General features: G+C 39.5%; 5 protein-coding genes across 8 annotated transcripts; 2 read left to right on the top strand and 3 right to left on the bottom strand.

Annotated features, from left to right (window-relative positions):
* The first annotated feature begins 7,520 nt into the window (after nucleotides 1–7,520).
* LOC116189493 lies at nucleotides 7,521–12,356 on the top strand. The gene is made up of 13 exons (XM_031519178.1): nucleotides 7,521–7,865; nucleotides 8,854–8,905; nucleotides 9,018–9,289; nucleotides 9,380–9,454; nucleotides 9,542–9,600; nucleotides 9,690–9,825; nucleotides 10,221–10,317; nucleotides 10,398–10,464; nucleotides 10,964–11,062; nucleotides 11,139–11,228; nucleotides 11,407–11,561; nucleotides 11,680–11,781; nucleotides 11,909–12,356. The coding sequence occupies exons 3-13, from the start codon at nucleotides 9,037–9,039 to the stop codon at nucleotides 12,027–12,029; spliced, it is 1,254 nt and encodes a 417-aa protein (XP_031375038.1). The 5' UTR covers nucleotides 7,521–7,865; nucleotides 8,854–8,905; nucleotides 9,018–9,036; the 3' UTR covers nucleotides 12,030–12,356.
* Nucleotides 12,357–12,527: 171 nt separating this feature from the next.
* On the top strand, nucleotides 12,528–15,879 carry LOC116189491 (UPF0415 protein C7orf25 homolog). Of its 4 annotated transcripts, none has more exons than XM_031519176.1 (6): nucleotides 12,528–13,023; nucleotides 13,128–13,956; nucleotides 14,052–14,218; nucleotides 14,347–14,601; nucleotides 14,925–15,134; nucleotides 15,282–15,879. In XM_031519176.1, exons 1-4 carry the CDS (start codon nucleotides 12,824–12,826, stop codon nucleotides 14,552–14,554), a joined length of 1,404 nt encoding a protein of 467 aa, XP_031375036.1. In that variant the 5' UTR covers nucleotides 12,528–12,823; the 3' UTR covers nucleotides 14,555–14,601; nucleotides 14,925–15,134; nucleotides 15,282–15,879. The 4 variants fall into 4 exon arrangements, with proteins under 4 accessions (XP_031375036.1, XP_031375035.1, XP_031375034.1 ...); XM_031519175.1 differs by having other exon boundaries at nucleotides 14,758–15,134; XM_031519174.1 differs by having other exon boundaries at nucleotides 14,347–15,134; nucleotides 15,282–15,746.
* Nucleotides 14,618–15,611, bottom strand: LOC116189496 (NDR1/HIN1-like protein 6). The gene has a single exon (XM_031519181.1). It carries the CDS (start codon nucleotides 15,579–15,581, stop codon nucleotides 14,832–14,834), a length of 750 nt encoding a protein of 249 aa, XP_031375041.1. The 5' UTR covers nucleotides 15,582–15,611; the 3' UTR covers nucleotides 14,618–14,831.
* A 405-nt stretch (nucleotides 15,880–16,284) lies between the features above and the next one.
* On the bottom strand, nucleotides 16,285–18,930 carry LOC116189494 (alcohol dehydrogenase-like 6). Its single transcript, XM_031519179.1, has 10 exons — nucleotides 18,712–18,930; nucleotides 18,440–18,576; nucleotides 18,125–18,162; nucleotides 17,711–18,033; nucleotides 17,421–17,503; nucleotides 17,258–17,333; nucleotides 17,115–17,176; nucleotides 16,927–17,022; nucleotides 16,664–16,825; nucleotides 16,285–16,578 (listed from the first exon to the last, which is right to left on the bottom strand). The coding sequence occupies exons 1-10, from the start codon at nucleotides 18,764–18,766 to the stop codon at nucleotides 16,456–16,458; spliced, it is 1,155 nt and encodes a 384-aa protein (XP_031375039.1). The 5' UTR covers nucleotides 18,767–18,930; the 3' UTR covers nucleotides 16,285–16,455.
* Nucleotides 18,931–19,116: 186 nt separating this feature from the next.
* On the bottom strand, nucleotides 19,117–21,446 carry LOC116189495 (protein N-lysine methyltransferase METTL21A). The gene is made up of 5 exons (XM_031519180.1): nucleotides 21,143–21,446; nucleotides 20,301–20,443; nucleotides 19,958–20,142; nucleotides 19,644–19,757; nucleotides 19,117–19,570 (listed from the first exon to the last, which is right to left on the bottom strand). The coding sequence occupies exons 1-5, from the start codon at nucleotides 21,401–21,403 to the stop codon at nucleotides 19,428–19,430; spliced, it is 846 nt and encodes a 281-aa protein (XP_031375040.1). The 5' UTR covers nucleotides 21,404–21,446; the 3' UTR covers nucleotides 19,117–19,427.
* Nucleotides 21,447–25,150: the final 3,704 nt, after the last annotated feature.

Genomic DNA, 25,150 nt, shown 5'->3' with positions numbered 1-25,150 from the left:
TGATACATTTTATATCGACCGTATTCGGTCAAGACAGTTTATGATAACCATCTAATGACAGGCATTCCATACTGGATCAATTTCATAAATTTCAAAATATCATAAATGTCACGTGCTATAATTTTAATTAAACTGAAAATCTGTTGTTTTCTCATAACTTCTCAGTATTTTCATGTTTGATAACGAATGCATATTGAAATGAGGTATAGTTGTAGTTCGCTAAGCCCATGATTAAATGTACTTCAAACCGCACACATATATATTAGATTGGCTCGTTTCATTAGATTTTCTATTTTCCTCTAATTTACGCATGCATTTTTACTTCAAACTGAACTCGGTCATACAGTTCAAAATCATCTGGCATTTGAACTCTTCGTTAGCTCCATTCAATAATTTTAAAATGTACCGGTTCAATATAGTGTCGCATGCGTACTACATAGCCAATTTATGATAACGAAAGCAGATCCACGTGGTAATGCGACGAAGGCAAGGGCCGAGGTCTCCACCTACAAAGAACAGTACAATATATATAAAGTAGACCAGTCATATTAGGATTGCCATGGCGCAGAGGGAATTGATCAAAAAGAGGAGAAGCTCTGTTCTTATTTGAATTTAGGGCAAGCCATTGAGAGGGCAATGTCTACTCCTTTTTCCCATCAAGTTTATATACTTTTTCGTGATTACGACCGGACTTTTTGTTCTGGTATGCTTTTCATCTCCCAATTCAATAATTCATCACGACGTGTGATCAAGAGTTGAGTAGCTAGACCAATTATATAAGTTCCTGGCCGAGGTTCCGTGTATTGCTCGAGTCCTCAAGATCCCGGTAGTCGGAAGTAATGTGTACATCCAAGCTTCAATATTTTGCTAAGTATAGAAACTCCTAGCCAAGGTTCAGTGTATTGCTAGATCCTCGAGATCCCTGGCCGTCCTCACCCAGCAGTAAGTAATGTGTACTTCCGAGGTTTAATATATTGCTAAATATATAGATAGACCTAACCGAGGTTCAATGTATTGCTACTGGCTAGATTCTCAAGATCCTGAGTCGACCTGACCCAACAATCGACTGTAATGTGTAGTTGCGAGATTCGATATATTGCTAAAGTAATGTGATCTTACCCAATAGTCGAAAGATCCGTACAGAAAAGGAGAAACATAGACCTTGCAAAGAACTCGTGCATCACCCAGAGTTCATGACATGTCGGTCAAATATTATTATAAGGTGCAAACTCTACTCTTTGTTTCTAAAAATGTCATTAGCATCATCAAGTGACGTGCCCCGTGGAAATAGATAGGTAAAGTTCATTGTATTGCTAGACTCGAGATTCTTCGTCCTTACGCAACGATCAGAAGTATTTTGTACTTCTGAGATTCAATGTATTGTTAAAGCAATGCGACCTCACCCAACAGTCGGAAGAATCCGTCACTACAACAAAAAGGGTTTATCGCGACATTTTTTGGGACTTTAGGCGACCCATACAAGTGTCGCCAAAAGTCTCGCGACGTTTGTGACGACCCATAACTATGGGTCGCCTAAAGTCCGGTCGGGATAGGGGCATCGCGACATTTACGACAAGTGTCGCCAAAAGCCGATCTACACTGACCCATAACAATAGTCGCCGCAACCCCTAGTCAGCGGAGGACCACCTAGGGCGACGTTTGTATGAATAGCCCTAGACCTGATTATGGCGATGTTTGAAAAACATCGAACATGGTGACCTTATGACTACCCATGCTAACGTCGGCCTCAAGAGACCTACACCAACGTTTAGCAGATGTCGCCTAACATCAACATAGGACGACTCATGTTTGTGTCGGCCTAGAATCACTCTAATGGAGCAACCCGATACTCAGATAGTGGGTTTTTGTTAGCAAGTTGTCAGCTTGTTGACATGCTTAAAAAAAAAGCCATCGCCAGTCCACTGTCAACAAGCAATGATTTTTTTAGCCTATGAACAAGCTAATAGCTTGCTATCAAGATACTCTCATAAAATTTATTCTAATCAAGTCCAAATAATTACTACAAATATGCATGTAAACTCAAGAATTACATTACATAATAATGTCAAATATTACTATTCCACCATAATGAGCAAATCTAATGTTTCCCAACCAAAGTAGGCCAACGTCACAATATCAATAACAATGGAAATATTACCAATAACAATCCCAACTTGCAAATTTGGCATACTCACACAACATGACCTTATATATGCCCCATTGTATGATAAGCTTGAGCAACTTCGCCTCTAGAGCCTTCTCTCAAACCTCAACCTCCTCTTGCATTTGTCTTTGTAGAGCTACCTGTTCTTCTCTAAATTGTTCTTCCCTGCTAGAGCCTTCTCTAAATTGTTCTCTAATAGAGCAACATCCGATCAATTGAGTAAGGAACAATACCAAGCAAAACCTCAAAATTCAATGCATAGGAAGAGAGTGGGGAGAGAGAGAGAACCAAGAGGGTGTTCTAGCAAACAGATACAATAAGTGTGAAATTTTTCTCCAATTACCACCACCAACATTTGTCATCAACCAAACAAAATCTAATTTTATTATACTGAAACACTGGCAAAAATTTCTTTTTGTAAACTTTGCAAAATTAACTCTTCATGTCATAACCCTGAATTAATTGTTGAATTGTGACTTCTTTCGGTTTGCATTCGTTTCATGTATTGCAGAAAAGTAAAGCCCATGGAGTCATTGCATAATTCTCATAGGTAGTAGCCTTCAATTTCACAATTTTATCCACTTCATTCTAACTCTAAACGAACAAATTAATCAAATTTAATTTCCAAATGATAAATACCGATTCGGTAGTTTCCCTCAAACATCAGTCTAGAACCCATTGACCAAAATTAGCCACCAAATGCGACATTTTGGTTCATTGAGAAAATGAGGCAAATTACTGGCAAGAACATGGCTTGGTCAAATGCATTTTGGACCCCTAAAGAAACCGTCAAGAAAAGATTGAGCATGGGCATGACTCGTGAGCGGCCTTATGCGGGCTGCCTTCTCATCTTGAAGCTCTCACTAGTGAACCCGATCGAGATCTGGCCCTTAACACCAGCGTCTTTTACATACATCTCGAAGTAGTAAGACAACTGCTTGACGGGAGTAGGCCTGTTCGCCTGCACAGTCCTGACATCGTGGCCATGTAGCTTCATGCCGATGTACTTCACAGAGAGCTTGTCGGTGGAGATGACGAAAAAGCCGTCGGTGCTGTTGACCATGTTTAGCTCAGTGGGAGCTTCCTCGTCCATGGTGGAGGGAGCCGCAGCGGAGCAGATCCTCACTTGGTTGAGGAAGTATGGCAAAAATCGCGGCCACTACTGGTGGAGTTGGTGATGTCGTTATCGTTGTTGCTGTTGTTCAGCATATTGAAGTGTAAACCCTAAAAGCTCAATCGAATGATCTAAAGCATCAGTTGAATTTTAGTCGGAGTGGAATCTCAACAAAGCTTGCTTGCCAGCTAGAGTGAAGAGTGGATATGCGACTGGGGAGATGACGAAGCGGAACTAAGTTGTCGACGAAGCTGACTTTCCCTTTTGTTTTTCTTTTCTTTATGAGGAATTGATAAAGGAGAAAGTGAGAGAGCCAAATGAAGGAAATAACATATTCAATTTGATTTTTGAAATTTGGATGAGCGTAGGGCGGGAACTTTCCAGCCTGACGTTTTAATTTTTTTAAAATAAATTCAAAATTTTGGACGACACTTTTATGGGTAGCCCAAGACTTATTAAGAAGCTAACATGTCGTTGACAATAGGCTCGACAAAAAAATTGAAAAAATTGGTTTTGGACGTCCCACAAAAACGTCCTCATAGGTATGAAGGGGTGACGTTACATCATGGGTGGGCAAAAGGTTTACCTGTTACGACGTTTCCACAAACGTCGGTGGAGAAGGACCTTTTGTCGACTCTTTTCCCCCCATTTTACTACATGGATCATCTAAAACGTATTTTAGCCGACGTTTATCTATAGTCACCAGACCCATCGTTTCGCGATTATTATTGTCGACGTTTATATACGGATCGTCTAATGCACGTTTTAGGTAACGTTTACTTATGGGTCGTCCCAAATTCCACCGGGTCGAATTTTTGGCGACGTTTATCTATGAATCGCTCCGAAAAAATTACCGTAAGTCCTTTTTGTGGTAGTGGGTAAAGAAAAGCCAAAACATGGACTTGGCGAAGAACTCGTGACCTCACCGAGAGTTCATGACATCTTGGCCAAATGTTATCGTAAGAAAGCACACTTTTGTTTCCAAAAATGTCACTAGCAACGTCAAGTGAGGTGCCACGTGGAAATAGTGGTACCAAAAATATCATGTCTTGACTATATTGATGTGATTTTTGATCATCAACTAGGATATTTTTTGTGTACATAAATTCCCGACACGTGTCAAAACGTTCATGCATCCCTTAACTCTCCACAGTTTTAAGTTTGTCTGTGCACCTAAATTGATGAGGACACATGTCAGCCCACTGCTGCTACATAATAAATTAGAAATTATACAACATAACTAAGGGAGCACAATATGGGACAAATATTTTCGCCTAATAATTAAGAGATTTGAAGTCCGATATTCGTTGGAGAACATCCGTATTATGAGTCTCTTTATATAACCGAAAGAAATTATAAAATATATATATATATATATATATATCAAAGTACTTAAAAAAGTAAAAAATATGAAATCAATTTTGTAACATCATCATGTTCTTCCTAAAGGTGGTAGTAGTATTATCTTACCCTATTTTATCTTATCTTTCATTTAAAACAGGTCTATTTTACCAAGGAAGCGACTTGGTATTTATAATAGTTTTATATATATATATATATTTTACCCTTTTTGTCATTTTTTTTTGCGTCCATTACCTCAAATCCGAAAATTTAATGGGTTCCGACTAATATAGGTTCGAGCGGAGTCAGTCCACAAACTTGTGAATTTTTTTCATTTATAAGACTCAAACTTGAAATCTTATTTACGGGAAAGAGGTACCAAACCCACCTAAACCAACCCATATTGATTGTTGCTATTTAATTTTAACCGAAATAATTTGAAAGGAGTTTACCTCAAAAGGGCAAAGTAGTCGATGGCACAATTGGCCTTCTCCTCTTATCTTTGATTATTATTTTTATTTTTTGTTAAATTTCTCATCGTTCCATTTCTTTCTCAACATTTCTACTATCTCTTACACGATGATTTTTCTTATCGGTTCATTTAATATAAGAAAAAGAGAGAAGATGAAACAATGATATACATTACAAAAGAGATTCGATCGTACGAAAATTGGTAATTATCTTCTAATTATTATCACATATGTATTCTCTCATCTTTTATCAAGTGATTAATGATTTTGATGTGGCATAAAATTATCATCATAATTTAATTTTATGAGGAACACTAAAATTTTATAAATCATTTTAGATAATATTTTACCTCCCTATCCTAAAAAAACATATATGTAGGACATATACTTCTCATTTTCAAATTAAATCTTCTTTAATTATATAGTCAAGTTGATATATATCCATACACATAGAGTGTTTATCATTAATACTCCATAAGTAACTCACTTATTAAAAACTTCATATCAAATAGTCAATTTTCCAAGTTATGGTTCAATAAACATAAATATCTAAATTGGAACTCCTTAGAAATTGAGTAATATTTCTTTTCCACTGGTCATAGCATTTCATAGCTCATGCACATGCAATATAAGTCTTATGAAATATAATCAATAATTCAAGAAGATGATTCAACAACCAAAAGATGATATAGAGTCATGGTAAAAGTGCAATAACACTGCTTATTAATATTAATATATAACTTTCTACCCAAAAAAAAATATAGTTAAACTTATTCATATAATTAAACAGTCTACAATTGAGTTAAATAATACTCTGAAGTTATTGTCGTCCTATCCCGATTTTTTTTTTCTAATATTAACCTAAAACTCATAACAGTGCTGTAGATACCACAATAATAGATTTATATCATAGAAAGAACATATTTAAGTGATTTTGTTATCCTTACATTCCTTTCTTTTTTAAGAAAAAAACTTCAAAGAGAAATCATCATCATTTCAAGTAGAGTAAGTTTAATATTTTGTTGATACAAATCAAAGCAATACTCGACTATTCGGGCTCTGCCCCTTGATCTATCTAAAAAAAAAAAGCAATACTCGACTTGAAAAATTTATGTAATTACATGAGGAACTTTTATGAGTCGACAAACATGTAAAAGGTTGAAATAATATGAAACCCCAAAAAAATTGTTTGAAACATATACATACCTTAACTTATCACGGAATTGTAATTTCAACGTATTACTAATAAAGTATTAAACAAGTAAATAAGAAGAGGATTTATAAATCATCGAAAAAGGATTGTTTATTTCTTGAAGAACCGGGGGACATTGCATAGTTTTGTCTTATTGGAAACTGGAATCAGATTAAAAAAAAAAAAGCCATAGAAAATAGTTGCTTTGATCAAGGAAGAAAATTAAAAAATTATTAGACAAGAAGCGGAGATATAAATTATAATTTTTCTAACAGTCTCAATTTTTTTAGAATATAAAATTGCCAGAAAGCAATAATTGCAGGACAAATAATAATTAATAATTAAACAAATAAAAAGTAAAAACCAAATTTTAACTTGCAAGTGACGCAATCACGCAAATGAGCGATTCCACTAATTGTAAGGGCGGCGGGCCATTATACCAAAATTTCTGGTAGCTTCCATTTTTAGCAATCCACCCAACCTTTTCAACCTTTTAACAACTAATATAATAATAATTACACCCCCCACCAAAAAAAACATAATGTAAGTAGTTCTTCGGATTATTTGAAGAATGATTCTTTGCTAATAAAAATAATAAAATTAACAAAGCCGTATTAAATAGATTTTTTCTATGCACATTAATAATTAGGAGAATAATTTTATTGGCATTTCTTCGTAGACCATGTTGCTATTGGTTCAACCGATTCACAAGTGGTGTTGCTTGATTATGAACTAATGAGGTATATACCCAAAGCAGTCCGAGACCGATGCCATTTATAGAAAATATGCCTTGAGAGGTTAATAAAAAAAAATATATATATATATATATATATATCTTGAAAGGAACAAGTGCATTAATTCTACTATTTTATTGACTTAAACTTGATTCAAACTGTTAAAATCAAGTCTTTGATCAACTCACTCGATCCGTCTCGAGGAAAGGATAAGGAGAGGAGAGGAGATCTAATAAGATCAATGGGTAAACCACGTCGACAACGAACTAGTTGTCTTGTAAGCTTATCTTTTGTTATACTTTTGTTGTCTTCCCTTGTAGAGGTCAGATTAAAAAAATGCTCTCTTCGCATAACTCAGAGAGAGAGAGAGAGAGAGAGAGAGAGAGAGAGAGAGAGAGAGAGAGAGAGAGAGAGGAGGGAGGGGGTGGGACCGACAACAAGGGAAGCCGCGCCGATTGAACGCTATGTCTGTAGGCCTTTCGGACACCCAATAAACTACATAAAAAAGAAAAAAAATCCTTAAAAATAAAAAAAATTGAGTCTTTAAATACAATATCCCAACAATGCATATATATATGTGTGTGTGTGTGGGGGGGTATATTATATGCTTTGCAGCAAGCACCCAGCTACTACCACCTTGAATGGAACCTTCTCTGGTCTTAGCCCCTCTCTCATCTCCCAGGGGAATGTCTGATTCTGGGAATTGAAAAATTTTGCCTCTTTTTATCTCCTCCAGTTTCTTGCAGCCTCTGTTGCTCTCTCTCTCTCTCTCTCTCAGACACACTTCACTGGACACCCAAAAAGCTCAAACACAGTCTGCTGCTTTTGTTCGGTCTGCCCTTTCCAAAAGGTGAAGACTTTCTTGCTCCGGTGATTGTTTGTGGAATTGGGACTAAAAGGGGTTTCTTTTTGTTTACTGTTCATAGAGATTCTTGGATGCTGAGAAAATGCTTGATGAAAGTTCTGATTTTTCGGGAGCTGGTGATGTGATTGGATTCCGGATTTTGGAGCTTTTTGTTTTCCATTCTGAATTCATTGGCAAGTCGCCGCCTGGATAAAGTCCGGCATGGCTTGATTTGATTTTGAATTTGCGAAAAGTCTGAATTCATTGGGTTTACTGTTATAGAGATGTTTGGATGCTGAGACAATACTAAATATAATGATAAAGCCTTGATTTTGAGGAGTTGAAATGAGTCAAATCCTGATTTTCCACTTTTTGGTTTTGGATTTTGCATTTTTATGCACCATCTTTTTTCCTTTCGTTTCAAGATCTTGTTGAAGGTTCGATTTCGGGTCTGTGCTGACTGCATTCTACTTGCAGGAAAGAGAATTCAGTCAGATTAAATCAACAGAATAGAATGGCTGTATTGCTTTGTCGATATTTTCACTTCTATTGATCTGATCAGGATAAATGACATTATGTCGGAAATGATTTTATTGGCCTCAACGTTCAACTGAGGAAAAATTGTTTGTCAGCAAATTTATCTTCTTATTTCGCCCCTCAAGATTGATTATTTGAAGTTCTCTGTTAGCATAATGAGCAAAATTGGACTAAAATGATTTTATTGGCCTCAACGTTCAATTGAGGAAAAATTGTTTGTCAGCAAATTTATCTTCTTATTTCGCCCCTCAAGATTGATTATTTGAAGTTCTCTGTTAGCATAATGAGGAAAATTGGACTAATTATTAATCACCTAACGGTCTATATCTGCCTCACCCTATCTTGTAATCCACTTGCTCCCTCTAGAATGACTTTACAGATAGATGCTTTGCAGCCTTTTGCACATATCAAATTATTCCTTACTCCGTTCACTGAAAAAATTATTCCTGCTCTGCAGATTTTGGTCCTCATTTTCAAGCGATTTGTCTACCTTTGACAGAGGAACAAAGGTTGGTATATCTATCGTTGCAGACATTGTGTGTGGAAGATGTTAATTTTGCACGATATTATTACTAGACTCGGAGAATTCTTCCATTGACTTCTTGGTGGGTATGTCAACAGATAGAGTAATTTCTGGGATATGGGATGCTTTGTATCAACACCAAAGGATTCCGGTGGTAACAGAAGCAGACCTGCAAGCATAGGAGATGTCTCTGTGTATGTTCCTGGTCTAAGGATTCCTATAGCAGATGATTTCTCTGAGTCTCTGGGCTCCAGCTTGCCCAAGGAGATAGTGGAACGCCTGTCTGCCCTGAGGACACGAATAGTGGTAATGGCTGGTCAAGAATCTCCCATGATCACGAGACCACGAAGAAAGACTGCCACTCAACATGGTGCGTCTTGGCATATGAGCACTTGTCTTTTTCGTCTGTAAATTTATCACATAGGGTCCACAGTGATATTACTTAATGGAGTTTTTGCAGGAGGTTCAACAGTGGCAGATCTTCATCAGGCTCTCGAAGATTACTTGCCGGTTCTTTTGGGACTTGTGAAAGACGGTACAACAAATTTCTACTTCCATTTCCATGATTACTCAGAATGCTTATGTACCTAAGATTAATACTCAAGGTTTTGCTCATGTTTAGGGAGCCACTTGCAACACAAAGTGCAGTTCGATTGGATTAATCAGGAGGATGAAACAGAGGTGAGGAATTAAATATTTTCATTCTTTTCCTTGTGTTTATTCATGGCAAATGGATTTTTGTGATGATGATGAGGATATCGTTTCTGCAGGAAACAGCCCTCTCAAATGCTTGGTATGAGGTTTTGTCGGTATTGCATTTGATGGCAATGCTATTGTTATCTCAGGCCAATTTAATGCTTCTTCCAAGAACATCTACCGATGGTTACCCACCAAAAGTTTCCGATGGTATGTGTTCTGGGACTAATTTAGCCTGTCATTTACTAAGTATTGGGTTACGAAAAAGTCACCTGTATCTGTTTGTAAAATTCCGTGAAGCTGCTCAAATGGTTAAATAGAAACATATACGGTTGTAACCTTAAGGGCTGATCTAGTCTTAGTGAATTGAAAGACTGTAATTTTTGCGAATTTTGATTTTGGGTCATCAAAAATTTCTGAGTTACTTTGTTGCATTGAAAGGGGGAAAGGTGGTCCTAATTCGGCTTTCTCCTTATAGTAGTATTGTTTCTTAGTCTTGTTTGTATGTTACTGTTTCCATTCCGGAAGTCTAATCTCTTTACGTGCTTGAAAATAATCTGTTTGATTTGGACACAGCTCTTATAAGCTCCATCTTTCTGTTCCAGAAAATAAGCGGGCATCTATTGATATTTTTCTGAAGGTAGCTGGATACCTCGACTGTGCAGTTCGACGCATACTTCCGCAGTTGCCCACTGAACTCAGGTTTGCTAAACTACGCTGGTAATTGAAAATGCTTAATTTTAGCAAGTGCGTAATTCAACTTTTACTTATTCTGGTTTCAGGAGACTATTGCCTATAGATCTTTCGGAAGGAGTCCTTCAAGCGCTTTGCCTACAGGCATTGGGGCAGGTACGATTCTTCTGCATAGTTGTCATTCTTCTGGGCTTCACTTATACAGATTGTCACATTACTTCAAGCAGTACTGTTACCGTTATGTCTATACGAAGACTGCAAAAATCGATGAAAATGAGCTTTTAAAGTCTGTCCTACTCCCGTAAGCCCCCTTGCTTTTGATTTTTTCCAATTCTACTATTGCATCCTAGAATAAAAGAACGATCAGAGTGAGTAAACATGGACTTGCGTGGATTTATCAGGACTTGGACTGAAAATGACCAAATATTTTCAAAGCTTGAAGTCTGACATGTTTAACTGAAACTGAATAGGAACTTTAGCTGATGGTAAATATTGAAGGTTTGATTTTGTCACGGGGTTCTGAAATGGCTGTGTTTTATGAATTACTAGACCCGTATAACCAAATCTTTTTGCAGGCCAATGTGATATCTTATATTCTTTCTAGTTATGTATCATATCTTACCTACATGTTGATGCTTTGTAATGAATGGCGTAGGCTGCTGACATACAACTCGGGATGGCAATTGACAGTATGAAAGCCACTCTAGCAGTGAAGCGGCGGCTTGCATGTGAGATGGTAAAGTACTGGCAGCAGGTAAGAGAGATTGACTTATCTTAGTTATTGGCATTCTTTATCAACCATAAAAATTGACTCTGATATGCCCTTTCAGGCTCAAGATAACCTTATGAACCTTCCGTTGACAAATGGCTGGGGAGAAAAGCATCAGCTCTTCGTAAAGTGGAAGCATCTTGAAGCGAAGGTACTTTCATCGCTTTGCCCTTTTCTACAGGGCCCTCAGTGCAAATAATCAACTTCACTACCTGATTAGATGTCCCCAAAGAATGGAATATCTCATCAAGTTCTTTAAGTTTGGTATACTGTTTCCGTATTCAATGGGCCAAGAGCAAAATTTTCTCAGCAATTTTCTAATCTGACAGGCAGCTGCATATTATTACCACGGTCTGATACTCGATGAAGTGAACACAGAGAAGTCCCATGGAATGGCAGCTGCAGCTTTGCAAGCAGCAGATGAGTATCTCAAAGAAAGCAAGAAGGTCCTCGAGGCCTTTCATGCTTCCCCTCCCACTTCGAGGTACTCTAAACCCGACACTCATGCTTATCTGCATATTACATTCTGATGTTTCAAGTCATCAGATAGGTCATCATCTGTATTAAATGAATGGAGATTAAGTTCCTGATCTCTGCTGTAGAAACCCATCTCTATGGGGAACCATGAAGTACCTTTCTGAGAAGATCCCGAAGGATGCTTCCAGCAAGGTGCGAATAAACCGCGACCTCTACTCTTGCGATAGGTAAAATTCCACTACACGATATACATTTACAAATGCTACACCATTCTCGCCTTTATTATTCCCAGATCCCTCGAATAGTTCTAACAACGGTTTGTTGATTGGGTTGCGTTTTCTTCTTTGGTGGCAGGATCGCCGAGACTGCACCAACTCTGCCCGACTTCGCTTTGGCCTTGAAACCCGATGATTACCAACTCCCTCCTGTGCATGATTCTTGGAACGAAGATGGAATTAATGGAGAGAGCTCATGAACTGATGATGATCTGTACATGCTTCTTCTCACAATTCAGAGCATTCGAGAGTCGAGCCACATAAAGTCTGCACAGAAACGAAATCTTCCCATTGTGACTTGCAAAAGGTCTTCTTTTTTCCCTAGGTCTCCTCCGTTTTTCTGGTTATTTTTGCTGAAGTTAATGGGAGAATCACAACGAGTTGCCTCAGGAAAGCTTCGTAAAAGTTCAATGTTTGATGTAATTTGCGGAAGGAAAATGTCATCCTTTCTTTCCTCCACAAGATTAGACTCAAGCAAACAATCTTGTACTTTTGTATGATCAAAATTATACAGTGAGTTTTTCCAATTTCCGGTCATGGTTCCGGGCATTTCTCTTTACGTCCATTCACGGAACACATAATTCTACTCGTTCACAATACTGCATTCGTAACACTTCAGTTATGCATTCGGGGACGGTAAAAGAATAGCATAACACGATACCTCAGTTCATCAGCTCAAGTTCTATGGCATCGGCTCCAAAACGCCGACATGTGCAGGGTCAGAAGTTGCGTGCTTCTAAAGGTTATTCGCGTGGTGGGATGAGGTTTTGTGGCATCTTGCTCATTTGAGCAACCCATGATATATAGGGGGCACAATGAAAATGTATTGTAACTACAGGGTCAATTTGAAATTAACTCAAATTAATTTCTTGGAATCAGCCCATCTTCACCTGCACTTTCTTGCAATTGGGTCCTTCCCATTTTCTCTTTCTTCTTTGTCTGTCTGCTTCTGTACTCTGCTCTGCTCCTTTGCTGTTCTGTCAGTCTATTATCTATGGCGGACGACGGCGAGGGGTACGCAGCGGAGGAGGCCAAGAAGAGATGCCGGCGCGTTATCGACAGCATAGGGAGGTTGCCATCATCGACCCCTGATTCCTGCAAGCGCACCCTCCTCCGATTGGCCCAGGCCGAGCTCTCCTTCCTCTCTCGCCGGCCATCTCCTTCTTCGTCTTCCTCCTCCACAGCTCCTCTCAGGTCCGTGACTCTGTTTATGATCAAGTCAGTGTGTAGGGTATAAGCATGGGCTTGCTCTGTGCTCTGTTAGCTGAAAAATCGAACATTTTTGGGTTGCTCTGCAGCATCAATATCGGGCATTTGGAGGCTATCCTTCACATTCTCTGGCAGCCATTCATAAACGGAGTCTCTCGCGTCTGCAAGCCGATTACTGGATCCCCTGCGACCAAAGGGGACAGAAGCAGCAATTCGGGTTCGAAAACTGCATATGCTGACATAGTGTGTATTGTTAAAGGGAAGCCGGTTTGGATCATCGTTTCCGATCGGAACCCCAAGTATGTGTCCTGGGACGGATGTAGTAGACATAAGGGATTGAAATCAAAGATTGAACAAGTTTTAGCAGCAGCCCAATCATCACTCACGCTTAGACCTTCATCGGTCGTTCTGTTCTTTTCAAAGGGCGTCGATGGTCGTATTCTTGAGGAGATCGAGCATCAGTTTGGCGCTTCCAAGTTTGAGATGGGGATTCCTGATTTTGATTTCGCCGAGGAGCGGGATGGTGAGTGGATAAACATAGTCATGAGGTCGTTTCAGGAATCAGTTGCGCTTGAAATAAAAGTTGATGAGTTTGAATATGCTGCCTTGGCTTCGGAGTCTGGAGTTAGGTGCTCGACGTTGGGTTCTGAAGCAACAGAAGTTTCTGAAGAGAGATCTAGTTCTGATGCCTTCGCCGCTCTAATATCCGGATTGAAGCCATCAGTTGAAATGAATGAAATGGAAATTGCTTTATCTGATGATCTGCAAGGTGGAGGCAAGCTTATAAATTTTGACACTACTGCTCTGGTTGCTCTTGTATCGGAAATTAGTAATGACGGTGCAGAAAAGATTTTGTCTAAGTCAAACGATGAGCTGAGGCAACGGTTTAAGGGCAACGTGGATTTCGTGATTGAACAGGTATCATACAGAGAATGAATTTTTCCATGAAGATATCGATGCATAAATTGCATATTGTTATTGAATTTCACTAACGTGCTTTGACATGTAATCAGGCGAAGTCTCAGCTTCAGAACCCGATTCATGTGGAGCTGGGCTTGGCAATGTCTATGAAAAGAGGCATGATATGTGAAACCGTTCTTTCGGAGTTCAAAGAGTTAGTATCCATGTGCGGAGGGCCCAGAGAAAAGTTGAGAGCCGATCAGTTAGTGAAACGCCTCATGTATGTTAGTCTCGCTTATCTCTCTTTTGCTAAATGAACATTTGGTGCTGATATTTGTAAAATTCATTTTCTAGACTATTCGTTTAGTTAGTATATAACTGGACTAACAGGACCTGGATTTTGAACAGCGTCGTGCCGGATCATCCTTCAGATCGGATAGCGAACCTTCCGACCACCAGAAAGCTTGACCATAAGAACAAGATTGTCTTTGGCACAGGCGATTACTGGCACGCTCCCACTTTGACTGCAAATATGGCTTTTGTGAGAGCAGTTTCGCAGACTGGGATGTCTCTGTATACCATTAGCCACCGACCTCGAGCTTTAACCGGGGACTGAGCCGTGTTGTCAGAAATTTAGCTTCTGTTTGATTCTTAAAATCTCGGGTAATGTTCTGGTTTCTGTTTCCTTTTTTTTTATAAAAACGATGATCAGAAAGAAATGCTGTTGTGAATTTGTAGAGATGTAGAAAAACAAATCAAATAGATTTCTTCACACACGGTGAAAATATTCATCATTTTACGTCTAATGAGTACAAGCAGGGAGCAAAATGAACTGAAAAGAATGAAGTCGAAAGAATGCGCTGATGAAGCAGTGGCATACGCGGAACTAAACTTTAAAGCTTAGAACTGAAGCTACACTTGTTGGCTTTGATGCTGATCTGGCTGTTGGTACTTAAGCTATCGACCACCAATGAACACTTTCCCAGGACCCTTATCTTCCTCAGCTTCCATGTTCCGAGCTCGATTCTGACCGGCGCATCGACCTTAAGGTCCAGAGGGATATTTCCTGTCTGCTGCTGCTGCTGCAGGGCGGACAGTATGGTGCTTCCAGATGCTCTCTGACCAGTTAAGGCCATGTCGAGCTTCGTTACATTTCTGTGGCCCTGATAGAACTTCGGGAGTTGCCCGTCACATAGGTTAGTACCTTGGAACCACACACTGATGGACCCTCCTTTCTCGTAATATATCCCGATCTTCTCGTTCGGGTTGTTTGCTGTTATCTTAACATTGAAGCGAGTGTAGAGGGTCAGGTCGAGGTTGAGCCTCAAGTCAGTTATTCTCAGGCTATCAACAGAATACTGCGGATGCTTCGGCTTGAAGACAAGGAAGATAACCCCGATGGCAACTCCAATGAGGATCAGTAAAACGATGATGATGCTGATGGTCCAGCAGAAGCATCTGCAGCAGCAGCTTCTCTTTCTCGGTGGGCTGGAGAAGACCAAAGGGACGGCCCGTGGAGGTGGGGCACGGGGATGGATGGAATTCCCTTTCTCCAAGGTTGACGAAGAGCCAGGCTCCACTAGAGGTGCTGTAGGCTTAGAACGGAAGTCTGCAGCAGGATGGATCCTCTGGGCTTCTGCCATTTCTGTGCTGGTTTTCCCTGAAGTTCGGCAAGGGAAGTTCCGAAGCGCGTAAATGCAATATCTTGTTCATGTAAGTCGAGGTTGCTCGTTTCGGTTTTGAAAGTAATGTATAATTTTAATGGGAGTGGGTCGATTGCTATATAAACTGAGGGGGTTCTACGTATCGATCACCATAAAAAAGTCTCGAACTTCAACTTCCTCACCTAACATTATTCATACAAAAAGGCATTATGCGTGGAGTAGTTAAGCTAATTATGAACATCTTTTTTGTCCAATTGTCCCTCCAAATTTTCTGTTTTGAAGTTATCTATTCTTAACCGAAGACAAGGTTCCGTACAGTGAAACTCGTCCTCGATTCAGAAACAAGAAACTCTCGGGTTCTCCATTCTATTTTCACTGATGAGACTTCCCGTTTTCTTTTATTTTCCCTTCACCTATTTCCTAATACATGTACGAGTCTCCCTTGTACTGGGGAGTTAAGATATTAGAATCATCAACTATGAAGCTCTTGATGATGAAGCTGTGAAGTGGATTTCCTACATATAAATTTATTTTTCTTATTATTTTGAAAGAATTGACTTATGGAAAGGGTTATTTACTTAGCATTACCAGCTGGCCAAGTAGATGATGATAATAGGTCAGCTAACCCTCTTCTGCGAGTTTTGTGATAAAGGGAAAGTCGTGGGGGTATTGAATGAGAATATTCGTAACCAGGATAAGGATGAGAAAATCTATCGAGTAAATTTAACAATTGCATTCTCTGATAGATATGTTCCAACACCAATTGGGTACGCGAAAGCTCGATAAAGTTCGAGTGTAAGTGTGCTGCCAGTTGCACGATATCCTTGAAAAACTGCGATCGGTCGAGTCGTGTTCAGAGTTGATTTGGCATATGGATGACACAGCGCAAGCATTTCCCCTCCCTCATGAGATGGAACGCTTTGTTGATATCCTCGAATGGCAAGTTGTGAGTGATGAACTCATCGACTCGAATCTCCTGTATTGTTACAGAACGATGATTTCCGTCAGCTAATGAAATATCAAATTCCCGTACCGGCACTATCATATCCGTCGATCATTACCTTGTTTAAGTACTTGTCGACTAACGAGGGCAGGTCGGACTTAGGTCTCCACCCTCCAAACATGGACCCTTTCAGAGTCCTGCCAGTCAGCAGCAGCCCGTAGTGTGCCGCTATCTCCGGCTTTGCCTTGGGGACTCCGAGTGTCACAGTCAAGCCCCATCCCTTTCAGAAATGAGAAATCAATCCGAACGAATGAGTAACCAAAACAAAGTTTCAGCTGAAGCTCATCTAGTTTTAATGAAGTCAGGCCGGGTTTAAATTACATCACAGCACGACTGTAGAGCTGTCGTTACAGTTCCAGTGTCTCCAACGCACTCGAAACAGTAGTCGGCGCCTCCATCGGTGATTTTCTTGATAACCTGAATTTATTTCACCTTTCCGTTAGTCAATTACTCGTCTCTGCAGCGTAAAATGCAGATGAAATTGGTGACTCAGGTATCTGATTAATTACCTGAGGAATAGGTTCATTGAAATCCTCTGGGTTCAGAAACTCATCGACTCCAAAGTCTTTTGCTGGTAACATTATCAATGAAAGATGGTTTTTAACGACTTAAGATGCGGGCAAATTGATCTTTAGATGATGTTAGTAAATACCTTTGAGAGCCTTTTCGGGATTAATGTCTACACCGATCACTCGGGCTGCTCCTCTCAGCTTAGCGCCTTGTGCAACCTGCATTACAATCATCATATCATAATACAGGACCAAACTCCCTAAAGATGTTAGAAGGCTGAGAATTCTTGCAGGCACGCCACTCACTGAAAGACCGAGAGTTCCCAGACCAAAGATCACCACAGTCGATCCTCTCGATACATCAGCCACATTCCAAGCTGCACCTAGGCCTGCATCATCTCACGCGTCTAAGACACGGATAACTTCTAACTGCTTTATCAATAATTGCCAACTCTGCCCAGAATGGCTACTGAGTGGTCTTTATCACAAGGAGGCATGAACAGGTATTTTTCATCTAAGAATTCTCTTACTTCGATAGCATGTGAAGATTATGAAGCAGCCATAACAGTTTTCCAGACCGGAGAGTGCATTTTTACCTGCAGAAACTCCGCAACTCAGGAGGCATATCTTCTCTAGAGGTGCGAGGGGGTCGACTTTGACAGCACAGCCGGAGTGTACAACCGTGTACTCACTGAAGCTCGAAACTGCACAGTAGTGATAAACCGGTTTCCCTTTTATGGAGAACCGGGTCTTCTGATCACTGTGCATAAGGCCTCTCCTCTCCAACCCGAGAACCGAGCACACGTTGCTTTTGTTCGACTTGCATTGTCTGCAGTTCATGCATTCTCCAGTGAATACGGTCAAGACATGGTCCCCATCTTTGAACTCGGTCACTCCCTCACCTACACTCTCCACGATCCTGTGTAATTAAATACATAGATATTCATTACGAATTGCTAGTATTTTAAGTAATGACAGCAAAAGATATAAAAGAAGAGCTTATATAATACCCCGATGCTTCATGTCCAAAAATCCGAGGAAATATAGCCTGCAAGAACAAGAAGTACCACATGAATTGGAAATCTCTGAAAGGGAATGAATAATAATTCTCGAGACAAACTCTATCAACACTCAACTGATCTCTTAAAGTTATGGGCGCACACATGAAAATAGTCGAGAGAGAGGGGCCCGAGCAATCTTACGGACAAAGGGGGAGCCTATGATTGTTTTGAAGCTCCGGAACCCGACTAATGCACGAGGATGCTAATGTAAATTTCAATTGTCCCATAAAAAAACGAAATGCAGAACGGAAGAGATAAGTTTACCTGAGTTTCCCAGGCAGAGAGGTCACTTCGACACAGAGAAGAACAGACAACTTTGAGTCTGATCTCATGGGGCTGAGGAGGTGCCACTTCCACTTCCTCCATAACCAGTTCCTCTCCAGCTCCCCATGCGACCGCAGCTTTATCGAAAAACACACCACCATGAATGTCAACAAACTGGTTCCACTTCGAAAAAAACAGTGTCTCCATTGAAGGGCATTCTAGGGAAGGAACCACGTCCAGGGCGATGCGAGAAAGGCTGTTGAGCTCATTACCTTTACAGGTGATGACCTTGTTGATGGAAGAAGATGGCACCATTCCCCCTGACATTGTTTGCTGGGGCTTTCCCGATCAGGACCGGGGCATGAGCCGATCGCAAGAAAGAACAAACGTTTTGGAGAATTGTCCTCCTCTGCAAGTCTTGTGGTAGTTAGAACAATGATTTCGCAAGCCCTGTTCCTTCGAACAAGAACGTGCTCTCTTTGCAGCTGTGGTAGGTGGAAGGGGACCATTAGGGAAATAGAAAATATTTATATTTTCCGTTGATTAAAATATAATTTTGTTAATTTTATAGAACAAATTATTTTAATATAGAATGGGCAAATTACTATCTGTCCCTAAAATTTGCCATTTGTTTCAACTTGTCCCGTGAAATTTCAGTTGTCACAGTTCGCCCCATGAAACATTCAAGGTCTGGTCTCAGTTCATAATGAAATGCTAACATCGTTATACTTCATAGCATAGCTTGATTAATTTGCCCAAGTTTCCTATGAAAAAACTCGATCTCTTCCAAGTACGACATCTTAATTACAGCTTGATAATCCAACATCTGGACGCAGCATAGATCATCCAATTCCTAAAACAGAATATAGTGTGACCTCAATAACAACAAGAGTTCAGTATCTCGACCACAGGTGAGATCGTCCAGGGAGAATGTTCTCTTTGAGCACAGTCTTCATGCTTAATCTTCTCGGACTTGCATTGAGAAATGTCATGTCAGCTGGTTTCGCTTCTTTATGAGTACATACATCACAACTCGGCGGCTTCTATAATCTGGGTGGAATTGCTCCTGGGGCACACGCCCGATAACGAAATCCTTCATCGCAGCTTCCAAGAAGTATTCAAGGACAGTGTCTGAAACAGAAAGAACATTTTAGCAGGAATCCACGGAAAGCCAGAGAGAAATAGGGAGAAAGGCGAAGTTTACCATTTCGAAGTTCCCCTGCTAAAAAGATAGTTGTTTGGGTTCCACAAAGTTGCATCAGCGTATCCAACAAATCCACGACGGCTTCCTCGTTATAGATAACATCTGATCCCAACACTGGGAGAGAAAGGTACTTCAGTTCGTCAAGCAAGAAACTATCCCGCATTTTATATTCTCAATCTTAATAGCTTAAGTAAATCTTAATAGCAGAGGCAAATCCATGGCAATATGGACGTCTTATTTCCATCTAAAGTAAATCTGATCTATAGAATCACCAGAATGCGTACAAAATAACAAGAAAGAGAGCTTATCTGTACCATAGTCAGGAAGAGGTTCGATCAACTCTATATCAGGATCATATCCCCAAGTTAATTCTCTGACTGTTGCAGAACCCCGCATATTGCCATATCTTAGATTGGTCTCTACATTCTTCTTCAGAAGTCTTAGTCTATCAGGCAGGTCTGTCAGAATAACGCGTGCACCCAAAAGAGCTGCAATGCAGCTGAGAAGTGAAAAATCAGGAACGCGTTTAAGTATAACCTCCGAGCATCAAGATATAACAAGAGACTTCAAGTGTTGGAGCATACGTGCATTGATATGGTTTCACAAGGTCACCTACAACTTTGTGCCTTTGGGTTTTATAGGGACTACAGTACATACCCAACAAGTCCACATCCAGAGCCTAGTTCAACAACCTTCTTGTCTTGAAGGACAAGTTTCCCGGAATCCACAGCATGCTCTAGGAATTTGCCAAGAACAACCCCGCTGTCCCACATCACCGCTCCAGTCACTCCTGGAGTCCCCTGTAACCGAGGAAAGCTAGATAAATGTTGGACCAATACAGCAGAAACAGATAACACCGAAAAGCATGGAAAGATAGTCTGCGTCATATGAGAATACATCTGCTATGACCGATTTGTGAAGCGATACAACATCAACGGCAAAAGAACTCATATCGGGCCATGTAAGAAAGCAAAGATTTTCCACCACCGATACCAGATGTAAGAGTTGTACTCAAGAAGCCTGGTCTTTAGAGCAAGATACCAACTTAAAGCAGAACGAATGCTTCTCGTAATGATCTCTTGCCTCCATCACTTGACAGAATTTAAAAATCAAGCTTGTCTTGCAATGCTTCCCATACTTGCCTCAGCTGATAAACCCAGCATGGGATCCAGCTTAACCGAGCAAACAAGAATTTCAATCCTTCAATTCCCAATTAAGATTCCTACGCTAAGTTACATTCGCTTAACCCCCAGCTGAACAAACCAATATGCACAAAAGCTGGTAACATTGATCAAGCTGCTTCTTTTTCTTCTTTTTCTTCCAGGTATCCATTCTTTCATCCTAACAAATTACTACAATGGCATCATTTCTACATGAAAAGAATATCAATGCGACCAGATGCTTTAATCTACGAAGCAGACAACGAAAAGGGTGTACACTATACAGAAGCACTCTTGAAGTTCAAGAACAGAGGGTTGACGATGAAAGAGAGAGCGTACAAGAGAAGAAGGGGACTGAAGGATGGAGAGGGAGTGGCCGCAAGCTTCGAGGGCAAGTGTCAGAGAAGACTGCGCCACATAGGCGTTGGGTTTAGAGTGTGTCGGCTGCTGTATTCCCCACAGAAGCATCGTCTCCGCCGCCGCCGCCTCCGACTCTTCCTCTCCTCCGCCGACCAACAGCCGAACCTCCCAGCCATATGACCCCAGCTTCGCCACCACTTCTCCTTCTTCCGCCGGTTCTTCTCCCACCGAAGCAGCCATCTCCGCTAATGTCAGCTGCCCGACTCGTCGTCGTCTTCTTCCACCTCGGCTCTGTCGGAGGGAAAGTTTGGGTTGGGGCCATTTTGGCCCCCAAAAAGTCTATGAATTGTAAATTGAACCCTGAAGTTTTACTTCTCTTTCACTTTGCACCACATTGTGTCGTGCTATGGCCCTATAAATGGGGCTTCGGTTTAAGACTGTGGGCCGATTTTTCCGATACGGCCCAATACACATATGTATACGTTGCCCAAAAAAACACACACACACACACATGCGTACATATATACGTACGTACTTGCATATATACATGAGAAATAAATGCTTTTACCAATCCCCATTTCCTGGAATATGCATATGTTACTATCTTACATAGTTTACGTTCTTCGGTATACAGTGCACGGTACATTGTTGCATTCGATATGTTATAGAGATTGATGAGAAAGATAATGCCCGTGCACTCTTAAGTTCTCGCTCCATATTGTACGAAAAATGAAAAATTAGCGGCTCGTCTATGTTCATGCTTTGTTTGCGGCAAATTAGAGATAGTTAGGAGCTATTTTATTTTATCGATACATATCCAAACCTTTGACTGGTCGTAATTGATAGTTTGAATACTTTTCATTTACATCTCTTAGGCTACGTATGATCGTCGAGTTTGGGATAGAAATTAGGGTAGAATGAAATGGGATTTGAAATCCCAAGGTATCCTAATCAAGTGTTTGGGCATATGAAGATTTGGGATTTGACTGTTTAAGTCTAATGACAAATATGCCCATAAATATTTGTTTTTTAAAAATTTTCCGTAATAATTACCAAAACAAATTCTTTAAATGATTTCTCAAATAAATAAAAATATTTTTTAAATTAAAAATAAAAAGAAAATGAGAAGAGAATAAATGAAGAAGAGCCGAACAGTTTACAAAAAAAAAAAAGAGAAGAAGAGTTGATTAGAGGGTGCGGTGGTTGCCCGACTACTGACCACCATCATCCTGAATTTGAAAAAAAAAAAACAAAAGAAAAAGTAGAGAAGAGAGAGAGGAGATTTAGGCTGTGGTGGCTCGACGATGGCCACCACCGCCTCAGTCAAGGTCACTAGATATTGTAGAGGCCATCGACGATCTCAATTGAGGCGATGATGGCCAATGTCGAGCCACCACAACCCCGATCTCCTCTATCTCTCTTCGTTGCATTTTTTTTTCAAAATTTTTGGGCGATAGTGGTCCAAAGCCTGCCACAACCACACCGGTGAGGTCACCGGCATCCTGCCTATGCGAGGTCACTGGCAACCTGAGGACGCCACCGACCTCGCTGGTGTGGTGGTGGCTAGAGGTCATGCAACCACCACACCCTCTCTCATTGACTTGGTTATATGTTTCTCAAGGGCATGATTTGAAAATTTGAGGACTGACCAAGGACATTTTCATCTTTTTAATATATTACAATCCCAATCCACCTTTACCTCACCCTGTAATGGGATAACTTCTTTAATAATTTAATCCAGCCTTAACCCAATCCTAATCCTAAAGTGTCTAAACACAAAATAATGATTTTTAAAATCCTATCACACCTCTTATCCTGACCGTCAAATATGTCCTTTCAAGATTCAAGATCTGCTTGATTATATCTCCCTACTAACCAAAGCATAAACACTAGCCTTTATTTATATAATCCATCATATTGAGTAGATGTAATAATGGTTGCAAGTGGCAACACATACCATAAAAAAAAAACAGAAAAAAAAGAATCACATATGAAGCTAAGGTAAGCGCTGGGAAGTTTCTTATGGATTTTTTTTTATGCAAAATATGTAGGACACGTTTTAACAAGAATTTAATATTATAAATTAATTATCTTGCTGAACATATGGCATCAGGAAAAAGAAAATATTCAGATGTGCTGCCTCTAATAATAAATTTTTAATAATTAATTTATAACTCTACCACTAAAATTGAGCCAGGGGAATTTAAAAAGAATAGCACAGTGTAGGTCAACACAAAGGACGTGGAGGCCTTAACCAGCACCAGAATAGCTTTTTGTTGAAGTAATGGACTTTTCTTTTTCGGTATGACTATGAGTATATCTACGTTTTTGGCTTAAATTAGCCCCCTTAATGTTTTTTTCTTTTCAATAATCCATAATGACATCAATTCGCTAAAATTTTAAGCCAAAGACTACCCAATTAACTAATAAGAAGATTGAGTTTAATCAATTTGTTAGTTATTGCCAAAAGAAATTGGAGTGAAATTAATTTTATTATTCGCATAGAAAAAATGTAATATAAGATCTAAATTTGAATTCTTTTATATTTTTTTTGAAGTACAAGTTGGAAGCCCGTTTCTTTAAAAAAAATACATAATACAAAGACGTGGTATTGTTGTCTTAAGAAAATCCTCGAAAATCAATTGGCGAAGACCATTGTACTGAATTAATAATATTTAATAAATAACCGAGCATATAGTTTGCCAGCCAATTTGCGTAGCGGATCCCTTCTTTATCTATGTGATTCACATTAATCAGATTAAAGCGCTTATAATTTCAATCATCACCTTCCGAAAATTTTGATAATAATTACAGGCTAAATTTCGGCAGAATATTTGGCTTTAGAAAAATGTAACTATTTTTCGATAGGATCTGTATAATAAATATTAAAAATTCAAACTGTCCCTTTTGCCACCGCTTTGACCGGTTTAGTGGCTCCAGGAAAGAAAAGAGCCCCCAAAGCGCCACGTGCACGTGCATGAACATGTTAGCAAAGGCCAATGACACTTCCACCCCTGATAAATACGAAGCGTACAGCAAAACGGCAGGGGCAAAACCGTCACTTGACGGACGATCTATCGTCTCCCAAAGAACTGCAAGCCATTTTCAAGTCTCGAGCTCTCAACGGGTCAATCCCTCTTCCCGATCGATCGATCATCAATTACTCCAAATTTCCGACATAAAGGATGTTAATTATCTTGAAATCGGAAAAACAAAGGCAAATAATAAAGGCTCAGACTAATTTCCACTTAACTATCAGCTTGTTCTAACCATGATCTATATATGAATAAAAAGCTGAAATGTATTATTTTGTAATTTTTTCTTTTAAATTGTTATAATTATAATTTGTACCGCTTTCAACTTATTTGCTATATTAACCCATTAAATCATTTTACACACCATGACTGATTCTAATACGTAATTCGTATATGTTAATATAGTTCACAACACGCTATGACTCGTACATTCGGAGGGACCATTTTTTTTTTAATTTGGCTTTTAACATTCTTTAAGGATGTCATTCTCCGCATGGAGCATTATAAAATGCCAAAATAGAATCTTTTTTATACATATTCCTTAAGCATTACTATCTACAAATATAATGTCGACTAGATTAAATCATATAAAAAAATTTTAAAAAATAAATGTTATGTATATTGGAAATTAAGTGGAAACTTTTTAAAAAGTATGGCACTAGAATTGGTGAATTGCCCAATCTTCATGGCTAAAATTCACCCACACTAAGCTAAAGAATAAAATTATAGGATGATCCCAGCTATATCATGATGGCTTTTAACAAAAAATGATCAATTAATTAATCCTTAACATACGTGAGAATTATAAATGTCCCACTTGCATGATGCGGAGGTCATTACCTTATAGGTTTATGGAAATTATTGATTGTTTCACTCATATAAGTGGCAAAGTATTAATCATCACCTCTAGAGTCTAGATTTCATCTTATTACAAACAAAATTGTTGTTGGTG

The sequence above is a fragment of the Punica granatum genome, chromosome 8 (genome assembly GCF_007655135.1).
Source record: "Punica granatum isolate Tunisia-2019 chromosome 8, ASM765513v2, whole genome shotgun sequence".
NCBI lineage: Eukaryota > Viridiplantae > Streptophyta > Magnoliopsida > Myrtales > Lythraceae > Punica > Punica granatum.
Note: the sequence above shows the minus strand (reverse complement) of the source record. Positions and strands in the feature narration are given on the sequence as shown.